Source organism: Gorilla gorilla, chromosome 9, assembly GCF_029281585.2.
Source record: "Gorilla gorilla gorilla isolate KB3781 chromosome 9, NHGRI_mGorGor1-v2.1_pri, whole genome shotgun sequence".
Lineage (NCBI taxonomy): Eukaryota > Metazoa > Chordata > Mammalia > Primates > Hominidae > Gorilla > Gorilla gorilla.
The window spans coordinates 66,164,170-66,187,193 of NC_073233.2; the positions used below are offsets into that span (position 1 = coordinate 66,164,170).

General features: G+C 37.8%; 2 protein-coding genes across 3 annotated transcripts in view; both read right to left on the bottom strand.

Moving 5' to 3' along the window:
- LOC101150648 (olfactory receptor 5B2) overlaps window positions 1-23,024 on the bottom strand; it is a 108,992-nt gene that overhangs the window by 71,447 nt on the left and 14,521 nt on the right. The window contains exons 1-2 of one of the 2 annotated variants that reach the window (XR_008669834.2): window positions 15,743-15,907; window positions 10,995-11,212 (exon numbers count right to left, since the gene is read on the bottom strand). The gene's annotated coding sequence lies outside the window, so the exon portion shown is untranslated. Of the gene's footprint in view, window positions 1-10,994; window positions 11,213-15,742; window positions 15,908-18,313; window positions 18,480-23,024 lie in introns of those variants that run through there. The other variant, XM_004051220.4, reaches the window with a different exon arrangement.
- OR5B21 (olfactory receptor family 5 subfamily B member 21) lies at window positions 20,022-20,954 on the bottom strand. Its single transcript, XM_019037106.3, is given in 1 exon segment — window positions 20,022-20,954. A coding segment is annotated over 1 exon segment (933 nt).

Here is a 23,024-nt window from a genome sequence, read left to right on the forward strand (position 1 = left end):
CTTTACCTCACCTTCTGGGGAAGGGATTAGTGCATCTTCAGTTGCTTGTGGGATAGTTGTATAATGTTAGGTGGATTATGTCCTTGTTATTGTCTTTAATGAGATCAAGCCTGGTTTAAGGAGATGTGTATGGATGTCAAGTTCACAAGTGGCAAACTTGTGATGGTAAATTTTATGTAACTTGGGCCACAGCATGCCCAGATCACTGGTTAAACATTATTTCTGGGTGTGTTTGTGAGGGTGTTTCCAGAAGAGATTAGCATTTGAATTGAATAGAGTAAAGCAGATGGCCCTTCCTAATATGAGTGAGCATGATCCAATCTGTTAAGGACCTAAATAGGGCAAAAAGGTGAAGAAGCTTGAATTCACACTCTGCCTGATTGCTTGAGCTGGGAAACAGATCTTCTTCCCTGGGCACTCCTGGCTCTCAGGCCTTCAGACCTGTACAGGAACATACACCATTGGCTCTCTGGCTCTCAGGCCTCTGAATCACACCACAAGCTTTCCTCTATCTTCAGCTTGTGGACAGCACGTCATTGAACTTCTCAGTCTCCACAGTCACATAAGCCAATACCTTTCAGTAAGATGTAAATAAATGGACAGATAGACAGACAGACAGATAGATAGATAGATAGATAGATAGATAGATAGTTAGATAGATAGACAGATAGATAGATAGACATAGATGCATCTTATTGGTTCTCTGGAGAACCCCAACTAATATATCCAGAACTGATTCTATCAAGATGGCAGTAGTGGGGTTGAGGAAAAATTGGAGAAGATGAGTGTTGTTCAGAAGTCCATGCACATATGCAGGATTGTGTCCATAATCAGGATAACCTGAGAACTCCCTAATCTCTTATCTCTGGCTGACCTTGACTTACTGTACAACCAGGAAGTACAACCAGGTTCTGTACAACTGGGAAGTAAAGGCTAAGGGCAGACATGTAAATATTCCCCCAAATGATCTACAGATTCAACACAATGTCCAGCAAAATCCTAGCTGCTTTTCCTTTTAAAGAAATTGTCGAGCTAATCCTAAAATTTATTTAGAAATGCAAGGAATCCAGAATAGCCAAAATAATTTTGAAAAAGTTGAAGGACTTAGACCGCCTGATTTCAAAACCTACTACCATAAGATATCATTTCAGATCTACTAGAATGGCTAAAATCAAAAAGACGGACAAAAGCAAGGGTTGGTAATGATTTGAAGATGTTGGAGCCCTCATTCATATCTGGTAGAATTTTTAAATAGTGCTGTAAAATATCTTCTCAAAAGGTAAGCATAAAGTTACCATAAAACCCACTAATTCCAATCCTAAATATATACCCAAAAGAACTGAAATGTATGTTCATAACAAACTCTTGTAAATAAACGTTCATAGAAGCATAATAGCCAAAAGTGGGAAAAAATGTCTATCAGCTGATGAATGAATAGCCAAAGTGTGGTATATACATAGAATTGAATATTATTCAGCTATACAAAGGAATGAACTATTGGCACATGCTACAACATGAAGACAGAAGAAGGTAGATTTGTGCTTTCCAGGGAATTGGAAGAGGGGAGAATGGAATGGAAAGTGATTGCCAATGGGATTTATTTTTAGGTGATAGAAATATTCTAAAATTAGATAGTGGTGATGGTTGCATAACTCTGTAAATATAATAATAACCACCAATTTTACATTTTGAAGCATGAATTTTATGGCATATAAGTTTTATATCAATAGCACTATCATTTTTAAACCGTAAAATGTTATGCTGTAGTCTGACACAATTAACTGTAATTACGTATAGCACATGGATAGATCTCTAAAGTGAACTCTTGAGTAAAAAGTCTATGAAAAAAGAATGAGATCTATAGCACATCATTTATGTAAATTTTAAGAATATTCAATATTTTTAAAATATTGTAAAATATTTAAGAATATTTGTAAAATATCGTTTCCAAGGAAACACATACATCTAAATATATTAGACTTAATGCTTTTGCAACAAAGGAAATGGGGGAAGAGATGGAGATTAATATTAAGGGAGAAAAATAGTTAAATAATAGGATAAGAGGGACAGAGACCAATAAACGTAGAGTGAAATAAACCGTGGAGTATAACAAACTCAACTTTATGAACCTGTGTTTTTCATCCCCGCAAAGTGGAGGCCTTTGTTGAAGACTGATTCAACCTCAGTCTACCAGGTTAGCTTCATCTCTGAATTATCATTACTCTGCCTAGCATACAAAATGCAAGCAATCAATCGTGACACTTACCACCAGAAATTATCAAGAGCTTACCATTTTACAACAGTGTTTGACAATCAATAAATATATGAGCACTCATGCCACATAATTATTTGAGTAAAAAGCATTTCTCTCAAAAAAAAAATAGATGGAATACCTTATAGAGTCCACTTCAAATGACAGACAAGAAACAACTGTTTTTTCCTCCAACAAAACTGAGTAAGTCATTCCAAGATAAATAAGACAGCAGACATGAAAGTAATACTTCAACATAGGTTCCACTCAGCCATGACAGTCCATTGAATGAAGTTTATCCGTGCCATCCAGAAAGAGAAAAATCCAATAGCAAATTCTGTTGGGGTTTCCTTCATCTCTCAGTCATTTTTCTAAATTCAGGGTTTGCTTACACTACAGAAATACGTCAACAAAAGCAGCCACAGATACGTGCCTTGGCAGATATCAGTAGATCATGCAAAGTGAATGCTCTAAAACCTTTCAACTGAGAACTGATACTGCCAAAACTGGTATTCGACTGCATACACCCATTCCAACACTTACTCACCATCTTCTTCATCCAGCTAGATGCTAGAGATGGAGAGATGAACCAGACTGTTCCTAATCTCAAGAACTAATACTGTCAGATGGCAATGACCAAAGAAATGATAAGTGCTTGAAATGATGGATACCCCAATTATACTGATTTGATCATTACACATTGTATGCCTGTATCAAAATATCAAAAATATATATTGTTATGTACCCATAATAATCGGTACATAATAATTAAAAATAAAAATTTTAAAAATAAACAAAAGCTCACCCTCAAAAAAGAAAAACTAGAAGAATACAGTTTTCAAAAAAATACACTTTGAAGTCAGACAGCAAGTTTGGATGTTGAATCTGCGTCTATCAGCTGTTTAGCAAGGTCCCTTTAAATTTTAGCTTCTACATTTAAATAATCAGAATTATAGCAGGAATTTAATACAGATTTTATAAAAATTAAATGAAACTAAAAATGCCTGACCAGAGTCAATGCTTGGCAAATGCGACCTTCTCCTGCTCTTCCCTGCTGTTGAAGAAATGGTGTGTGAATATTGAAGGATGTGCCATTGCAGATATGGAAAAGTGAAATGAAGTGTATTCTGATTGTTATGTGCTCAGAAAGCTGCAAACTTAATTGAGATTTTGCTTTCACAAGAACTTTCCTAAGGGCACTTTGACCTTCCCTATTCTTTAGGCTATGGACAGAGGGTACAGGGTAGGAATGACTATGGCAAAATAGGAATGTAATTTTGTCTGTGTCCACGAAAGGGCTGCATCTGAGCTGTGAAGACAGGAGAATGATGATCCTAACTGAAGGTGGACACCACAGTGAGGTTGGAAGCACATACATAATAGTCCTTCTGTAATTACGCATGGGGCAGGGGGATGAGGAGATCAATGAATGTAAACAGATATGTGATCATGATACTTAAAATGGGGAGACAGTCACTGAAACCCACTGGAAAGAAAATGACTGACTCACAAATGGCAGGACTCAGCATAGTAAATATATAATTAAAAACCTATTGTTATGTGGTAATTCTATTTTTAGTGTTCTGAGGAACTCCCATACTGTTTCCACAAGGTTATACAAATTATCTTACATTCTCACCAACAGTGCACCATGGTTCCCTTTTTATACCCTCGCCAACACATTATCACTCATCTTTTTGATAATTATATACACAATGGAATACTATTCAACCTTAAGAGGAGGAGAAATCCTATTATTTGTGACAACCTGGATAAACCTGAAGGGCATCATGTTAAATGAAATAAGCCAGGCAAAGAAAGACAAATATCATATGATCACTTATATGTGGAATCTAAAAAACAAAGTTAAATTCATACAAGTAGACAGTAGAATGAAGGTTATCAGAGTTTGAGGAGGGAGGGAGGTGAATGGTGAAAGGGGAGACATTGATCAAAGGGTACAAAGTTTCAGTTAAACAAGAGGAATAAGATTTAGTGAACTATTGTGCAGAATGGTGACTATAATAAACAATAATGCATTTCATATTTTAAAATTAAGTCCATTTTAAATATTTTTACCACAAAAGTAGTAAGTATGTGAGGTGCTAGATGTGTTAGCCTGATTTAATCATTCCATATTGTAAACATATATCAAAACATCACATTTTGCCCCATAAATATATGCAATTATTATTCAATTAAAAAGAAGATTTTAAAACATATTATTATTTACAGTTATACATTTGACCTTATTACTAATATTAAGTGCCTTCAACTATATCTAAAATGACTAAAATGACTAAAATCATGAAGTAAACAAACAGTTAAAAAATAAGGAATTCACAATTAAGTTTCCATTTTAGGGTTAATATTTCTTGTAACAAAAAAGCAACAGTTAAATAATACTTATCCTATAATTTAAATCACATGCTGATAGAAACTCTTATTTCCAATCTGGGTAGACTTATATGTGATATAAAGAAGTTCAAATAATTATAACCGTCTATGTAGAAATAACATTATTTCTCATGCAGCAAAAGGTAGCCATAAGAAAGGGGAAGCCTGGCAGGGGTGTGAATTTCAATAGAAAAATGCAGCTACTACCAATCTCCAGCTCAGCAAGCAGGGAGTTGAGGGAATAAAGACCTCAGTATCTCTTTCCTCCTGCCTTTTGATCACCAACTGGCCAAATCCATGAAGCCACAAGGAAAGGGAGTCCAGATCATCTAGTTTATAAAGTGAGCCTCCTGTGGCATGGAGCACCAGAGAAATGGCACAGCAGGATGTAGAGGGAAAGACAGAAATGACAAAATGACATCTGTGACTGCCTAGAGAATAAAATTCAACTTCCATATCCAACCACCAGTATGTATACTATGAGGCAGTCAATATGCTTGCTAGGGTCTAGCTTATAGCAGGTGCCTCACAAATGTATATTGAAATAATAAGCCTATCAATCAATGAATGATGGAATTCAAGTGACCGTCTGGCCAAGTCAAACTAGCCCTCTCGTGGCAGAGTTATACACATTCTGGAGTGCCCTTTAAATATTTTTGTTGGATGTGGACTGAGTTAAATACTTCATGAATGAAACAAACACAGGTCGGCAGATGATCACGAACCTTCCAAGAGTTTTAGAGGTGTTTTTCTGTTTTATTTAAAAATAAATAAAAACATTCATTCCTGACTTAAAAATAATCACAGAACATTTATGTTTCTTTGGCTCCTCTCTGTTTTCCTCTCCCTCTCCCTTTCTCTCTCTCTTTCTCTTGCTCTGTCACATAGGCTGGACAGAGAAGAAATCAGAAGAAGCTCAAACCTGTGTAGAATACTGTCTGCCTTTAAGAAGAAGAAAACTCTGCCATATGCAACAACATGGATGAACCTGGAGGACATTACGCTCAGTGAAACAAGCCAATCACAGAAGGACAAATACTACTTGATTCCACTTTTATAAAGTATCTAAAATAGCGAAACTCATAGAAACAGACAGTGAATGGTGGTTGTTAGGGGCAGGGGGAGGGGGCAATGCTGAGTTGCTCGAAGGGTATAAAGTTTCCATTGTGAGGCCAGTTGCAGTGGCTCACACTTGAAATCCTAGCTCTTTGGGAAGCTGAGGTGGAAGGATTGCTTTAGCCCAGGAGTTCGAGGTTACAGTGAGCTATGATAGCACCACTGCACTTCAGCCTGGGGGACAGAGTGAGATCCTGCCTCCAAAAAAAAAAATTCAGTTATGCAAGATCTGCTATACAACATTTTACCTATAGTTAACAATACTGTATTGTGCAGTTACAAATTTATGAAGAGGATGGATTTCATGTTGTGTTCTTATCAAAATCTTTAAAAAAGAAAAAGGAGGCCAGGGGCGGTGGCTCACACCTGTAATCCGAGCACTTTGGGAGGCCGAGGCGGGTGGATCACGAGGTCAGGAGATCGAGAACATCCTAGCTAACAGGGTGAAACCCTCTCTTTATAAAAATATAAAAATTAGCCGGGCGTGGTGGCGGGCGCCTGTAGTCCCAGCTACTTGGGAGGCTGAGGCAGGAGAATGGCGTGAACCCGGGAGGCAGAGCTTGCAGTGAGCTGAGATCGCGCCACTGCACTCCAGCCTGGGCGACAAGGCAAGACTCCGTCTCAAAAAAAAAAAAGAAAAAGGAAATAAAGACATTTGCTTCTGACTTTAAAATACAGAATGTTTTTGTTTCAGTGGCTTCTCTCTCTCCTTTTTACTTGTGCTGTGTAGGTGGGACAGAGGACAGACGAGAGGCAACTTAAACCTGTTCGGAATGACTTCAGCAGGTCCTGGGATATGAGGGTCCCTCCTAAATCAGAAGAGAGTATCTTAAGTTACATATCTGTTATAAAGAACATCTCCCCGTGTCCCCAAAATATAAAGACACACTAAAAATACATATGACCCAAGGAGAGAACCCACACAAGTGTGGGTGTGATTCACAAAGTTATAAATATCACTTGCATAAAGGATGACTCAGAGAAAAATAATTTAGAAAGAGACCAAGAACATTATTTTATTAATGTAATTTCTTCTGAGAGAAAAATGAGGCTGAAATATATGACACTGCTTTCCTGTTTCTCCCCAGTAATGAACCCCTAAATGGGGTTGATAGGAAGAGTCTGCTGTAGATCACTCCTGTTCTCAGTTACCTCTTCCATGAAATGAAAATGCTAAGAATAATATCCACCTAATAATAATATGAAAAACATTAGGTAATATTTACTGCGCTTTACTATGAGTTAGGAATCAGCCTGCAGCAATTATGTCATGTAACCTCTACAAGCCTGATGAAAAAGATACTACTGTCTTATGATTGCTACTTTAGAGATGGGAATTACAAGACTTAGAGGTATTTTAGTAATTTCTTCCAGGTTGCATCACCAGTAAATGGCAAAAACAATATTCAAAACCAAGAAGTCTGATTTCAGAAGCCACAGCCTAAATACCAGGATAAATATCTCTTGATTAAATAAGATAAAGCATGTAATAGTAAGCACTCCATATATGAAAGTGACTACTATATTTCATCTAAGTCTTGCTTCTATGCATTCTACACTATTATCCCATGCTAGTCCACACGTGGAATTTCTTTCTTGTGTTAGTATTTATTTCAGTCTGCAGGTTCTTTCCATCTCTGCTGATAGGAAGGATCAAAATTCACTTAGAGAAGATTTTTCAGTTCCTAAGAAGACTTAGCATCTCTTCAGCATGCTCTGCAAATTTCAAGGCTCTTGACTGAAGCTTCTTATCCTCTATGCATCCATGTGCTCATTAAATTCTGAAACAAGGTTCATGAACCAAAAGAAAAACGGTTAAGAACCACAGCTCTGGCTCTGATGACTGAAGCATGACTTCTGTCTCTATTTATGAGGAGTTGGGGTTTGGCACTTTTCTTCCTACTTTGAGCTTTCTGTGTTCAATGCCTAATACCACTTAGATTTTCCTTCTGTCAAAGCCCTGCGGAATATTGGTACCATCACATGAGTTTTAAAAAAATTCTATGTTGTTGAAAAGTCTAAAAGTTAAGAAATAATACTTAAAACATCCCCATCTGAGATTTAAGTGTTCAGTAGGCTATTAAAGATGCTGAGAAGTACTGTAGTAATGTAACAGCAAGCTGTTTAACTTACCTGCTTATGGAAAGCTTTTTCATATGTAACCCTGTTAACTCCCCATAGCATTTTGCTTGGGGGAAAAAAAAAGTAGCATTAGACAGAAGTGTGTAATCCATGAAATTCCTGGATTGTGTCCCACTGAATACAATGCATCTCAGAGGTACACTCTTTGTCCATTTCATGCCAGTTTTCAGGACAGCACATATACAATTTGCCCATTTTCATAATTCTCTCTCATTAGCTTGAGTGTTCCATGAGGATACATTTTTGTCATGTTTACCTTTAAAATACCATCACACTGTCTAGAATTTATTAGTTGTAAATAAACACTTCTTGAATAAGTGAATTACTCAGAACCTTTTGTTTGTTTCATTGGTGGTGAATAGAGTAAACAACCGTTCCAATTTGCCCAGAATTAAGAAATTTCCTGAGATTTGGGGCTTTCAGTGAGAAAACAGATTGTTCCAGGCAAACTAGGACAAATTGGTCATGCTATGTGGTGGTGATTTTTTATTTTGTTGATTTTTGCTTTTAATTATCCTATTTGTCCACTCTGTGTGTGTGTCCAGATTTTAGCTAAACACTGGCCAAGAATTAGTTTGTTTACTTCTCAAAACAGCCTCAGGAAATATGTATGATTTCATCTCCATTTCACAGATGAAGAAATCAAGACAAAGTTTTCATGCCTTGGCCACAGATACCCAGCCTTACCCTGCTGTCTGGTTCTAGAGTCTGTGCCCTCCAAAATGAATTCTGCAGGTACAGCAAAGAGCATAAGGTCATGAAATTCATCTTTGAAAATAAGAGCTCAGTAATTCACATAGAAAATAATGTGGACAAGCACAATCCATTCCCTGCTGGGTGAGATAGAATGTGAGAGAAAGAAGTCTGGAAAGCCATAATCTTAACATTAATCCAAGATGCGAGTGAATTTGAATTTGAGCTTTTAATATGTTATATACAGGCCAAGCAAGCTGAGAGCTATTTTTAGCTCTAAGTTATGAAATACAATCACATGGACAGGTGGCCTACATTTTCAGTTTTATATTTGGTGAGGAGTTTTGCAGTCAAAGTGAGAATGCCATTGCACCGACCAGGTTTGGACAAGGCAGCTGGAGTCCTACAGATTCTGAGCATGCTGAGCAGGACAGCTAGGTGGTGGTGTGGAGGGGGAGATAGAAAATCTGGAGCCTAGACTCAACACCACCAGTCTAGCTATATGACATGGGAAAAAACATTTGAGATTTCTTTTTTTTTTTTTTTTGCCTTAGTTTTCTCATCTGAAAAAAGGTAGAACATGATGGGGAGGTAAGAATAGAGTATAAAGGGTTTGTAGGCCAGCAAAAGAGTGAATCGGTATCCTGGTTCTATCACTTAGTATCTGTATCTAAGCCTTAGTTTTACCATCTATAAAATGGGAAATCTGATTCATAAATCACAGATTATCATTTAGTAGAAAATAATGACACTTCTTCATCTGTTTAATCCTTGATAAGTCACTTCACATATTTGGGCCTTGGTTTTATCAACTATAAAACTAGGATAATAACCTAAATGTTAACAGGGTAATTATGAGAAACAACAAAGGTGAAAATGCCCACCAGAGCTCACAGCACACACAAAACCATCAGGAAGTATTTGAGGAGGGGACAGCTTCTAAGGCTCTTTACATCTCTAGGAAATGTGAATTTTGTGCACACTAGCCACTGTTTTCTGCTTACTTCAAGAAACAAGTCTAAAGATTTAGGATCTTATCTCTGATGTTCTTAGCAACACAAATAGCAATCTTAAAGAAGGTAAAACATTATTTGGCCATCAGAAATTATCATAGAATTAAGAGTGGATGAGGACAGCAAAAGAAACAAATAGAGTAAAAAGGGCAACTTACAGAATGGGAGAAAATATTTGCAAACTATGCATCCAACAAAGGTCTAATATCCAGAATCTACAAGGGACTCAAATTAACAAGCAAAAAACAAACAGCCTCCATTAAAAAGTGGGCAAAAGACACAAACAGTTTTCAAAAGAAAACATACAGTGAACAGGCATATGAAAGATGCTTAAAATCACTGATCATTAGAGAAATGAAAATCAAAACCACAGTGAGATACCATCTCACACCAGTCAGAATGGCTATTACTAAAAAGTCAAAAAATAACAGACGCTTGTGAGGTTGCAGAGAAAAGAGAATGCTTATACACTGTTGGGGGGAACATAAATTAGTTCAGCAATTGTGGAAAACAGTGTGGCAATTTCTCAAATAACCTAAAACAGAATTCTTATTTGACCCAGCAATCCTATTACTGGGGATATGCCAGGAGGAATATAAATAGTTCTGTCATAAAGACACATATATGCATATGTTCATTGCAGCACTATTCACAAGAGCAAAGACATGGAATCAACCTAAATGCCTATCAACAGTAGACTGGATAAAGAAAATGTGACACATATACCCTATGGGATAATATGCAATCATAAAAAGAAACAAGATCATGTTCTTTGCAGCAACATGGATGGAGCTGGGGGCCATTATCCTGAGTGAACTAACACACGAACAGAAAACCAAATATCACATGTTCTCACTTGTGAGAGCTAAACATTTGAACAAAAAGAATGGAACAAAAGACACCAGAGCCTACTTGAGGGTGAAGGGTGAGAAGGAGGAAGAGGGCTGAAAAACTACTTATCAGGTACTATGCTTATTACCTGGGTGACGAAATAATTTGTACACCAAACCCCCATGACACACAATTTACCTATATAACACATCTGCACATGTACCACTGAACTTAATAAAATAAAGTAAAACAAAGTAACTATTTCATACAGGGAAAAAACAGCAAATGAAGAGATCTCTCAGATTAGATTCATTGGGAAATAGACTCTGAGACTGAGATGTGTGTGCAGATGGCTCTCCAGGAAGGACTCCCAGGAACAGCATCTGTAAGGGAGAGATGGCAGCAGAATTAGAGAGAGGGAGAAATTGGGCTGCAATGCAGTCTCAATAAAGGCCTCAGCCAATCCTTTAGGGCGCTTGGGAGCTGAGATGGCTCTTGGGAGCTGTGTCAAGGAAACAGGACAAGCAGGGGCAGGCCTTCATACTACTCACTGGCCAATCTTGGATGACACTTCTACAGCTGTTTAATCTTCACCTGGAGCCATAACTTCAGGGGAGGTGGCTCCCATTGACTGAAGGAAATTCTTGGAAGGATTTCAGCTAGAAGATCCAGGTAGCACACAATCACATCCACTATCACAGACACTATTGTTTACATAAGATGCGCTTGGAATTGAAGAGAGAAATCTGACGAGCAGCCAACGAGGGACCTAAAAAGAAGTGGTTGTTGCAATTAACTTGAAAGTCAGCATACTGGCTCCTGGACACAACGTTGTCCAGCTTTAGCCAGGCTCATACATTATTCAGATAAAAAGTGACCATTATCTGAACAGAAAATCAGTAATGTGTTTATAAGGACAAACATGTTTGTAAGAAAAATGTTTCTGACTCTATCAAAAACATTAAGCAAACTAAATGTGTGCTCATACACACAAAAGGGGTTGTGGCCGCCAGCCAGAGCAGCTGTGGTGTGTGAGGTGGTATGCAGAGTTAGAATACTGCACAAAGTCTCACTCTGTCACTTCCTGGATGTGAGAATTCAGAGACCACTTCTCCTCCCCAGGCCTCAACTTCCTAGTCAGTAACATGCAACAGGGGAACAAAAACAGCCCTAAGATCTCTTTCATCCTATGTACCAATAATTCCAGATGTTTATTACTATTGTTAGCAAGAACAAAAATAATTAAAAATGGATGCCTTGGTAGTTGCTTCATTTTCTGCTAAGTTAAATTTTGTGGCAGTGTTTCCTCTGCATTATTCACTTCCTGATAATTTTTTATAACACTTTTTGGTTTTTATTGAAATGTTGTGGACCTCTCTTTTATTATTGAGGGTGCTTTATTCCCCATACTCTTTAACATTTATAATTTCGTGAGGTCAGTGACTTCTCTCTTGTTCACTCTACTGTCCATGGAAGAGTATCTCTCACAAGCTAGAGGTATCAGTTATGTTTCATTATAGACACCAGTTCAGGCTAACTTGAAGGGAAACAAAAGAGGTAATTGAAAGGATATCAAGAGGTTTGCAGAATCAAAAGGAAAGTGGGCAAAATGCAGGAACCAGGAGCATTTCAGAGGGCTAAGGAACAGAAGTCAGAAGCAAAGAACCATGTCATGTCTGGAATGGCCCCACCAGCATTTCCCTGCTATAGCAAATGAGCTCCAAGCCTTGATGCTTCTTTCCATCCCTTGCAGATTCAAATTTAGGGGAGTGAGAACTTTTTGTTGGCTGAGCTTAGGACTCATGCCTGCCTCTCTATATACCTCCATGAATCCCTCTGTATAGATTTCTCTTCCTTAGGGGGCAGGGAAGGAAAGGTTATCCTTGCCTCAGCTTCCATAGACTTGTGGGTGGAGAGGGTACAGGAAGTAGACACTCTTCTCCCACCAATCTATTCTCCAAGAAAGAGATCATTCTCCAAGAAAGTCACGATATTTTAAGCAGGAAAATGGATTCTGGATACACAGAATATCAATATTTGCTAGAGCAGGTGCTCAAATAATGTTTTAGGTGGATATGTGCTCATACATAAAATGCTGAAAATTTCCTCTGAAGCAAACAAGTGCTTTACTTTAACATAGGTGCATAAGGAAAGCTGTTTTAAATATTCTTCTACAGCAGTTGAGATTCTGCCTTATCTCCGACATCTATCTGCATGATGTCCAGAACTTCTTTAGCGAAGTTTGAATCTATAGCTTAAATTTGAAAACCTCAATTTGAAAGATAATATCCCTACTGTTGGGCACCAATGTATCATTCCAAACTTATTTTCCATTACTTCTCTCCACAGATATTACACTTCAGCCAAACAGACACTATTTGTGAAATATATCTGAATAATTTCTCTTCTATTTTACTGTATCTCTCTTTCTTGTCCAGAGCAAAGTTATCTTCCTCAATTCCCCACCCTAGAATCTACCCTTCAACTATTACTATAGCATTTTATATGTATCTCTTGTTGGTTTTTATTATTTTCTACACAGAATTAAAGCTACTTATGTATAGGTCTTATCTCCCCTTTAGTTTTTTTTAAATAAACTTATTGAATATAGGAGCTCTGTTGGGTCTGTTTCTAAACATTTGAAGTGTGAAATGTAACATATACAGAAAAGTTTATAACAGAAATTTAGTTATATCACTTTCTAAAATATAAGAGCTTTGTTTGATTTACCTTTTTAAATATTTTTACTGTGATATATATTTTGGTGTGTGTGTGTCTACATATATAAATATATTTTATTTTTTATTTATACATACATGTATATATAATGTGTGTATGTGTATATATAATACAAATTTTATATACACATATATATATGTGTGTGTGTACATATATATAAAATTTGGTATTCAAAAAAAGGTGCATAAAATACGTAGGTTCATTTGGCTTTCCTTATCTACCCAGTCTCAACTTTCACCTTTCTTCTGAGCTCCCAGTTCAGGTTTCTAAGTATTGAGGCACATCCCCAGAGAGGAGACATGTTAGCATCTAAAATACAACATATTATGGGGCAAACTTCTCACCTTTTTCACCAAACTAGCACTTCTTTGATATTTCTGACCATGTCATCACAATTGTTTTTAACCAATCAGGCAAAATCCAACAAATTCCTTTAACTGATATGGACTTCACTAATGTTGGCCCAAGGATGCAGCAAATATATACATACTATATACATATATATATATATACACACACTATATATATACACACACACACACACACACACACACACACATTTTTTTTGAGATGGAGTCTAGCTCTATCGCCCAGGCTGGAGTGCAGTGGTGCGATCTCAGCTACTGCAACCTCCACCTCCCGGGTTCAAGCAATTCTCCTATCTCAGCCTCTCAAGTAGCTGGGATTACAGGCACCTGCCACCATGCCCCACTAATTTTTGTATTTTTAGTAGAGATGGGGTTTCACCATGTTGCCAGGCTGGTCTCAAACTCCTGACCTCAGGTGATCTGCTGGCCTCGCCTCCCAAAGTGCTGGGATTACAGGCAGGAGCAGCCGCGCCCAGCCTCAGCATATCTATCTATCTATCTATCTATCTATCTATCTATCTATCTATCTATCTATCTATAGTTGTTTCTGAACTCTTTATTTCACTCCACTGTATGCCCTCACTCCAAAGCCCGCACATATTTTTGACCTAGGATCTGAAGTATGTGTTTATTATATTTGCTTGATTCATAGGTCACCTATGTTAAAGAAATAGTCCACTGTGGGCACTCAGTGAATATTGTTTAAATAAGTGAGGCTTGGGAGAAGAGGGAAGGGAACTGATATTTATTTAGTCAATGTGATTTGCTAGATGCTTTATATACCTTAACTAATTTATTACTCCCAATAGCTTTCTGGGAATTTATTGTTACCTTTTATAGATTAGGAAAGTGAAGCTTGTAGAGGGTCCAGACAGTAGATGATAGCAGCACATAAACCTAGTTTTTTTTTCAATTTCAAAGACCACAATGTTCTTTTACTAGACCTCATAGCTTGCACACTGTAAAATTATCACTAAATTATTATTATTATGAGTGTATTTTAAAAATAAAAGCTCTTTCAAATATAAAAAAAAATTCGAGATTCAGTTTAACAACAATTACCAAGCAAACATCAATTTCTATCACTCAGGAATAGAACAAATTAACTCCCCATATATTCATTTCTGTTTATTATGTTTGTATTTATTTGTGGTTCATTTTTACACAAATAAAAATAGGTGAAAAATTTGGGGAAAAAAAATTGTGCTGAACTTCAGCAGTAATCAAGATAGTACAAATTAAGACAACAATAAAAGACACTATTCTCTAACCAAACTGGTAAAATGTATAACTCCTGTAATACTAAGTACTGGCAGTAAGAACTCTCACACACTGTTCATAGAAGTAAAAACTGGTATAACTACTTTGGAAAATAGCATCACATTATTTACAAAAGTTGAAAATGAATAAACCCTACAATTCAGCAATTCTACTTCCAGCTATATTTAGCCTAGAAAAATTAATGCATTTGTGCACCAAGATACATGACCAAAATGTTCACATCAGCATAATTCATCACTACCCCAAACTGTAGATAGGCCATATAAATGAACATGAAAAAGGAGACTGGACAATTAAACTTTGTATTTTCTATTGGGTTATCTGTCTTTTTCTTACTGTTTTCCAGAAAGTTTAAAATACACACACACACATATGTGTATATATATAGACACATAAATATGCACACACGTGTATATGCATATGTATATACAATAACTTTTTTTCCTAATTAAATATGCTACAAATATCTTATCCCTCCCCGCACACATTTTGTGAAATAATCACAGGCTAACAACTGAGAAATTCCATGTTATGAACAGGAGGGAGAATTCTCAGGCTTGGATCTAGATACCTGATAGGTGAGATCCTACAGAAATTTTTCTGTAAAAGCATGATTTCTCTATAGAGATGCAATTATTCTCAACGGCCCAGTCTCTTCACCTCGTTTGAGGACAACAAGTTTCAATTGCCTGTAGAAGTAATGGACTGAGGCATTAGTGGTTCACCCTCTTCTAATCTGAATGACCAACTTTCCTACAAGCTCCTGCCAACATGCCATGTGCAATCCCACCTCCATACCCGAGTTCAGATGGTTGCTTAGGAACTCCCCATTCAGCTCTGCTTATAATATTATTACCAACAGCAACACTATAGTTCAAAAGAGGGTAGCAATTCTAAAGATGCTTTCTCACCCACTATCTCATTTAGCCTGCAAAACGCCCTAAGGAAGGTATGGCTGGTGCTATTGTCTTCACTTTGATGATAAGAAAATTAGCTCAGAGATAACGTGGCTTATACCAGCTTCACCACTGGCAATTGGTAGAGTTTTGACTAGAAAGTAAGGTTGGAATCTTGGAATTCTGGGTTCCATCTACATTATTCCTTCAGAGCTTGGCTCACATCCCACATCCTCTGAGGATCTTCCCCTGTCCATAGGATTCTTTCTTGTCCCTGATGAGTTCTAATTATTATTTTCTGGACTACTCATTTGATAATGGCCACAAATGTCTTTGAACTATCATCTACCTAGACGTATGTCCTCTGTTGCACCACGTTATTTGTAAGTTGCTCCTGAAGCAGGAACAATATTGAATATCAACTGGTTTCTTCATCAACTTCACACCATGCCTTTTCTGCAGCTTGTGTCTAGTTAACATTGGCTGAGGCTGGGCTATCACTGTCGGCTGCGGCACTCAAAGAGCCAACTCTATCAAGACTGAAAACAAATATGCCCTGATCCATTCACGCTCTGTGGAATACTGGGAAAATTCCTGCTGGTAGTTACTGAACATTGAGTCATTAACCTTAAGGTGCATTACATCAGTAAACATATATGCAGGGGGCTTTACTTTGTGGAAGTAGGAATTATATCTTACAGTCTTATTTGTATTCTTCACAGTGCCTTCCACATGGCAAGGACTCATTATGGAAGAGTGTAAATGAGTTACACATTAAGTAAGACCTCCATTGAAATTTACTAACGTACGTGGTGACTTATTTTTTCAGAGTCTTGGTCAGGGAAGGCAAAAAGTCAGTTTCACACCTCGGTTCCTCTTTTTAACGGTAGACAGGTAAGTTAACTTCTCAAAGCTTTGGTTTCCTCCACTGCAAAACTGAAGCACAAATAACTATATCATGGTGAATAAATGAAGGTAAAAGTATAAAATGTCTTTTTATACCACAAGTACTCTATAAAATATGAAAAAGTGTCAAACAAGATTTGGTTCTTTGTGAGTTTAAGCAAGTTAAACTGTAAAAATTGGGGTTTTTAATTGTGAAGTGAGAGGATTGGTTTAGATTAGTTTTAAATTCTTTCAGCTTTTGGCTAAAGAGTCTATGACTCCGCAATTCCAGCTTCAATTGCCAAGGAATTTAATATTTTAATTTTCTATTCCCAATACATAAACCTCAACAAATGCTTTAATGCACAAAGGGAACATCCTATTTAGAATAATTCAATCATAATCCATTTTTGAAAGAATAATCTATCCTGATATAAATAACTGACCTGATTTATGAATTTTCACATTCTTTTTTGAACATTTCAGGTAGGAAGTCCCTGTGCCTTTATTGCACTGCATTGAGCGGCAGGCCCTACGCACAAGGTCTCTCATTCATCAGACAATTCCTGCAGGGAGCAAGTGGGTGTTGTTATTAACCAAATGGGCATTTAGTCTCCATTTGACAGATTTCCTATGTGGAAGGGAAGAGCTCCTCGCAGTAACGTATACTCTGTGAATTGATGTCTTGCCGGCGACAGGACATCTCCTTCTGAGTAGTTTCTATAAATGAATACCCGTGTAATGTCAGCTTGAAATGTGTCTGCTGTAGAGCTGGGAACTTGGAGGGCAGGAAGTTAAACAAGGAATGAAAATAAAAGCTAGGACTTGGATGGGACGAGCTTCACCTATCTGTCCTTGGACTTCCTATTTTTGCTCAGGCAGCTCAAGAGCCAAAATAAGAAGTCCAGGGAGAGCTAAGTGAAGAAAGAGCTAATATAGAAATCTCAGTGGTATGAAATACACATTCATTATGATGGGCACATTCACATACTTAATTTCATATTACCCTCACACTTTATCCTGTATATTGGGTTCAGTAAGACTAAATGACTTTCTTGAGGTCACACAATTGATAAGAATAGTTAGAATTTTCATCCAGCTTTTGATAGTACTCTTTTATACCTATTTACAGTCAGATGGAACACTTGTTTGAGGTGATTTCAACATAAAATATAAATATGTAGACATTGAGCCCTTAAATCTTAGGAGGCCCACATTTTCCTGCCTAAACTGAGGTATAGAGGCATAACAAAATATGTCCATAAGAATGATAAAATGGACTTTGGGGTCTCGATGGGGGAAGGTTGGGAGGGAGGTGAGGAATAAAAGACTATATATTGGGCACACTGCTCGGGTGATGGGCACATTAAAATCTCAGAAACCACCACTAAAGGACTTATCCATGTAACCAAAAACAACCTGTACCCCCAAAACTAATGAAATAAATTAAAACCATAAAAGAAAGAAACATGCCCAGATACACATCTTAATATATACTGTAATGGTTATGATATATAGACTCTAGACTTTAATTTTTTTATAGAAATCTAAATGGCCTAGTGGTGAGGAAAGTTCCTGCTTGGGCTGGGCATAGAAAGAAGTTGGGAAAGAAAAAGAGGAGAAGGATAAAATGAAGTAAAGAAGGAGGAACAGGATGAGGAGGGAAAAAAGTCAATTATATCAAGTAGGGAAAATGTGTACCTGAGATTGGAATGCACCCAGTGCTTGGATAGCTGCTTCCCAGGCTCTTCTCCAAATGCAGATACTCTTGAGCTCTGTAGCTTTCAATGAGAAAGATTCCTATATGCAGTGGATCCTGGCCTGTAAAGGCTGTTCTTCCTTGTGTGTTGCTGAATAGGCCTCATTGCTAAAGAAGAGGGGAGGGAGGGGGCTGAATGGGGGAGGTATAGGTTGTCTAGGCCTTGGGCTCAGAAGCTCCTGATCTTTTCAGGTGATGGCAACCATGTGCCAGAGAAAGCTATTCTCATGTTTCTCATGTTCCATAACTCCTTCTTTGCAATTTTTCCCAGAAGACTTATGATTTATCCTCCTCAGACAGAGGCTGCCCTGTACATAATGGAACTTGATAATCTGAAAACTAAATTGACATTTTAAGCCAACTGAGTTAGCCAACCAAGATTTCTGGTTTTCACCTATAAAGTCAAAATTAATTTGTTGGGTTTTTTGGGGAGATTTTGAAATCATGATCTATTGTGGTGACTTAGATTAACTGTAGTTATAAACACCATCAAGGAGTTGATATGTGAGAAGTGAAATTAATCACCACTCCCTTCCCACACACACACATTTGCTCACACCATCTAGCACATGAAACAAGAGCTGAAGGTGTACTAGCACTGTGCGTCATCGTGCTGTTCCTAAGAAGTAAATTTCCAGGCAGGCTTTTTTATTCTTGTAGCATCTAATTACAGAACACCGGAATGCAATGGAGACCCAGAGGTGAGCTGAATTATTGAAAAAATAAAAGCAAAGACAGTCCAGAAAGCTATTATATATCTTCATAATAGATTCACCAAACTTAAGGGTGCTAAGAAATGCAAGCATTTAATTCAGAAAACAAATATATTTTTTCATAGCTCTAGGGAAAACTGCTTTTTTTCTCTAAACCTTCTGGAAGTTTTGGTAATTATGATAGACAGAGACAAGAAACATAAAAGATAGTGTAGGCTCTCCGAAGGAAGTTGTATTTAGTCAGGTTAAAGTTGAAGTAATTCATCCATTAAAGCATTTCCATATTTCTGTATATAACAAGGTGTAATGTTTCCCCAATGCTTTAGCAAAAGGGAATGGAAATTACAAAGGCACATGACTAGTGAGTAGGATAGGAATGTGGGTAGAGAAGGGAGAGTAAGGGGTTGGAAAGATTTAATCTTCAGCTACCTGACTCGATCTAGTGCCTTGTCCTTTAAATTACAACTTTCTCTCAAATATCATTTAAAATATTGAAACATCCTTTGTCTACCTCAGAAAGTTCAACTTTCAAACTCACAGAACAAAGGAATAAAAAAGATACTGCGCGTTCAGTTGATAAAAATGAAGGTGAAATCTTTACACCAAGTTTAATAGTGAATGAAAAATTCTTACAATTAAAAACAGCATGAGGAAAATTTGGTACATCCAGTTGTATGCTTCAATCTTCTGCTTTAAACCATGTCAAGAAACTAAAGCAAGAAAAGCTTAACTGTCCCATGTTGTTGTTCACTAAATATAAGATTATCTTTCTAAGTAAGACTTTCAACGTGCTGCTTTTTACATCTTCTAATAGCAGAAGTAACCGCTGTTCTTGGGGAAGAAAGAACTGAAACCAGCCAAACATTAAAAGTCATGATGGCATTTAGGTGTGAGAGAAAGTTTATCCCTTAATTGCTTGCCTACTTCCCATTCACATTTAATATTGGGGGTAAAGTTTGTTGAGTATTTTCCAGAGAGCACTTTTCACTTCTTTGTTCCTAAGGCTGTATATTAAGGGATTCAGCATGGGAATCACCACTGTGTAAAACACAGAGGCTATTTTGTCTGTGTCCACGGACTGGCTGGAGTTGGGCTGTAAGTACATGAAGATGATTGTGCCATAGAAGATGGACAAAGCAGTGAGATGGGAAGCACAGGTGGAGAAGACTTTCTTCTGCCCTTCAGCAGAATGCATCCTCTGAATGGTGATGCATATGAAGAAGTAAGAAATAAGGATGACCAGGAGGGTGAAAAAGACGTTGAAGCCTGCCACAAAGAAGACCACCAACTTGCTGATGCGTGTGTCAGAGCATGAGAGAGCCAGGAGTGGGGGAATGTCACAGAAGAAATGATTAATCTCATTAGAACCACAGAAGGAGAGTCTGAAGGTGCCTGCTGCATGGAAAGAGGCATTGAGGAAGCCAGAGACATAGGAACCAGTAGCAAGGAGGGCACACACACCTGCTGTCATGGTGGTGGTGTAATGAAGAGGCCTACATACCGCTGCATGGCGATCATAGGCCATGGAGGCCAGGAGGTAGCACTCAACAGTGGCAAACCCCACAAAGAAGAAGAACTGAGCTGCACATCCATTGTAGGAGATGGCCTTGTCCCCTGACTGCAATGCAGCCACCGTTTTGGGGGCTACAGCTGATGAGTAACCCAAGTCTACAAGGGAGAGGTTACTGAGGAAAAAGTACATTGGAGTGTGGAGATGGGAGTCTGAGTGGATGATCACCATCATTCCCCCATTCCCAAGCAGGGTGATGAGGTAGATGAATAAAAATGCCAGGAGGAGGGGTATCTGAAGATTGGGGTCATCTGTTAATCACAAGAGGATAAACTCTGTCACTTCTGTGCTATTCTCCATTGTGGCCAGCTTGAATTAGCCTGGTGATTAAAGAAGAGGCGTCAACAAAATTCCAATGAAAGTATGAGAAAGGAGGATGGAATGATAAAAAAGGAGAAAACTAATGTATAGAGAGAATGTACTGTGTGTAACACTCATCCTAGAACCCTCTGTTATATTATAGCTTTTAATTCGTATGAGATAGGTGCTATTATGCCCATCTTACAGAGAAGGAAGGTAAGGCTTAGGGAGCTGAATATTGAGCAAGATAGCCTATCTAGGGGTCAGAATCAAAGTTCACCCCTTTATATTTCTGAATCTAAAGTTCATACATTCATCTTGAATTCTTTAACACATTTACATCATATAAATACAAATTATGATGTGGATATAAGATTGTATGTATTTAATTATTAAAAATAAAAACATCCATCACTTATTGTCTTCCACATTCTACTTCCAATAATATAGCCTCACTAAAGATTTTCTAAATTTATTTTTCCTTAAAACAACACAAGTTTATTCTCTCAAAATTCTGGAGGCCAGAAGCCTCAAATCAGTTTCACTGGGCCAAAATCAAGGTGTTGGCAGGACAAGGTGGTGCCCTCAAGGTCTGTTTGATACTAAATCCAAAGATCTTAACCACAACTTTTGAAGCCTTTATAAATGAATCCCTCAACAGTAGTTCAACTGAAAGGGAGTATGGTATATGTAAATATGAGTATGTATTTATATATATTTAATATAAAACTATAAATTTGATATATACAAATGGCTTTGTGTATCTGTGTATATGCATATGTCTTTTTTCACCCCTTATCAGAAGTCTTTGTTGTAGACCCTAATTCCAGTTAAGTCCTCCTTTCTCTGCCTCCTCAAAGCAGTTGAGTCTTGGCTGATTATTGCACAATTAGTTGGGCAGCCACTCACTCTTCACCTAGCTCTAAGCCCCTTGGGACAGTAACTATCTTCATCCCCTCTGGTCCACCCTCCTTACCATGGCCCCTCACACATGTATGTAAATATTTGGTGAATCAAACAGAACATCAATAGGAAAGTATGGAAATATTTTTCATGCTCTTTAATCCCACAACAAACATCCTGTCATCCTCTTGTCTACCAGGTTTGTGCTTTGGGCCAAAATATTAGCTTAGACTTGTCATATGAAAAATATTCACGAGTAACAGTGAGTTTGCAGATGGTCAGGCCTGGAGACAGGTTTCTGTCCTCATTTTAGAGCATGCTTTCTCTCCTATTTTTGTTCCTCAACCTGAGGTGTTCACAGGCTTTCCCCACTCCTAGTAGCAGAGTGAGTGGGAGCAGACGCAGAAGAAGTGAGGGAGAAAATGTGAGAAGAGAGGAGGAAAAAGGAGAAAACGGGAATTAAAGGAGAAAAATGCTTCAGCTCTGCTGGACTTTAGCTTACCTTGAAGAGTAACAGCAGCAATTTGATTGGTGACACAAAAAGAAGGGGATAGTGTAGCTTGTCCTTTTTGGATGACAATCACACACACACGATGTGGCTAGTTTCATAAGAACTGGCTCAGTCAGCTTGGTACATTACTATCCAGTAATGTACCAATTGACTTTCTGACCAGCAGCACTTTCTATTATATTTATCCAGCCTTTTTAACTTGTTTTTCTTTTGACTTTTGACATGTGTGTATACTCTCAAATTTAGCAAACACAATATCCTGTAATCTACGACAGGCAGTGTTCTGATCTTACATATTTGGAAACAGAAGGATGTGGTGCCCATCAAGGTCACATAACTGCTTAACTGTAAAATCTGTACAATTCCAGAGCCTGGTTTTTCAGCCTCAGCACTACTGACATTATGAGCTGGACAGTTCTTTGGTGCAGGGTTTGGTGGGGGAGAGGGAGTGCTGTCCTGTGCATTGTAAGATATTCAGCAGTTTCCCTGGCCTCTCTCTACTCACTAGATTCCAGTAACACCACCACTTCCCATTTGTAACAGTCAAAAATGTCTCCAGACGTGGCCAAATGTCCCCTGAAGGGTAACATTCCCCTGATTGAGAACCACTGTTCTAGAGTTTATAAAAAACAGTGGTTCTAAAGTTTATAAAACTC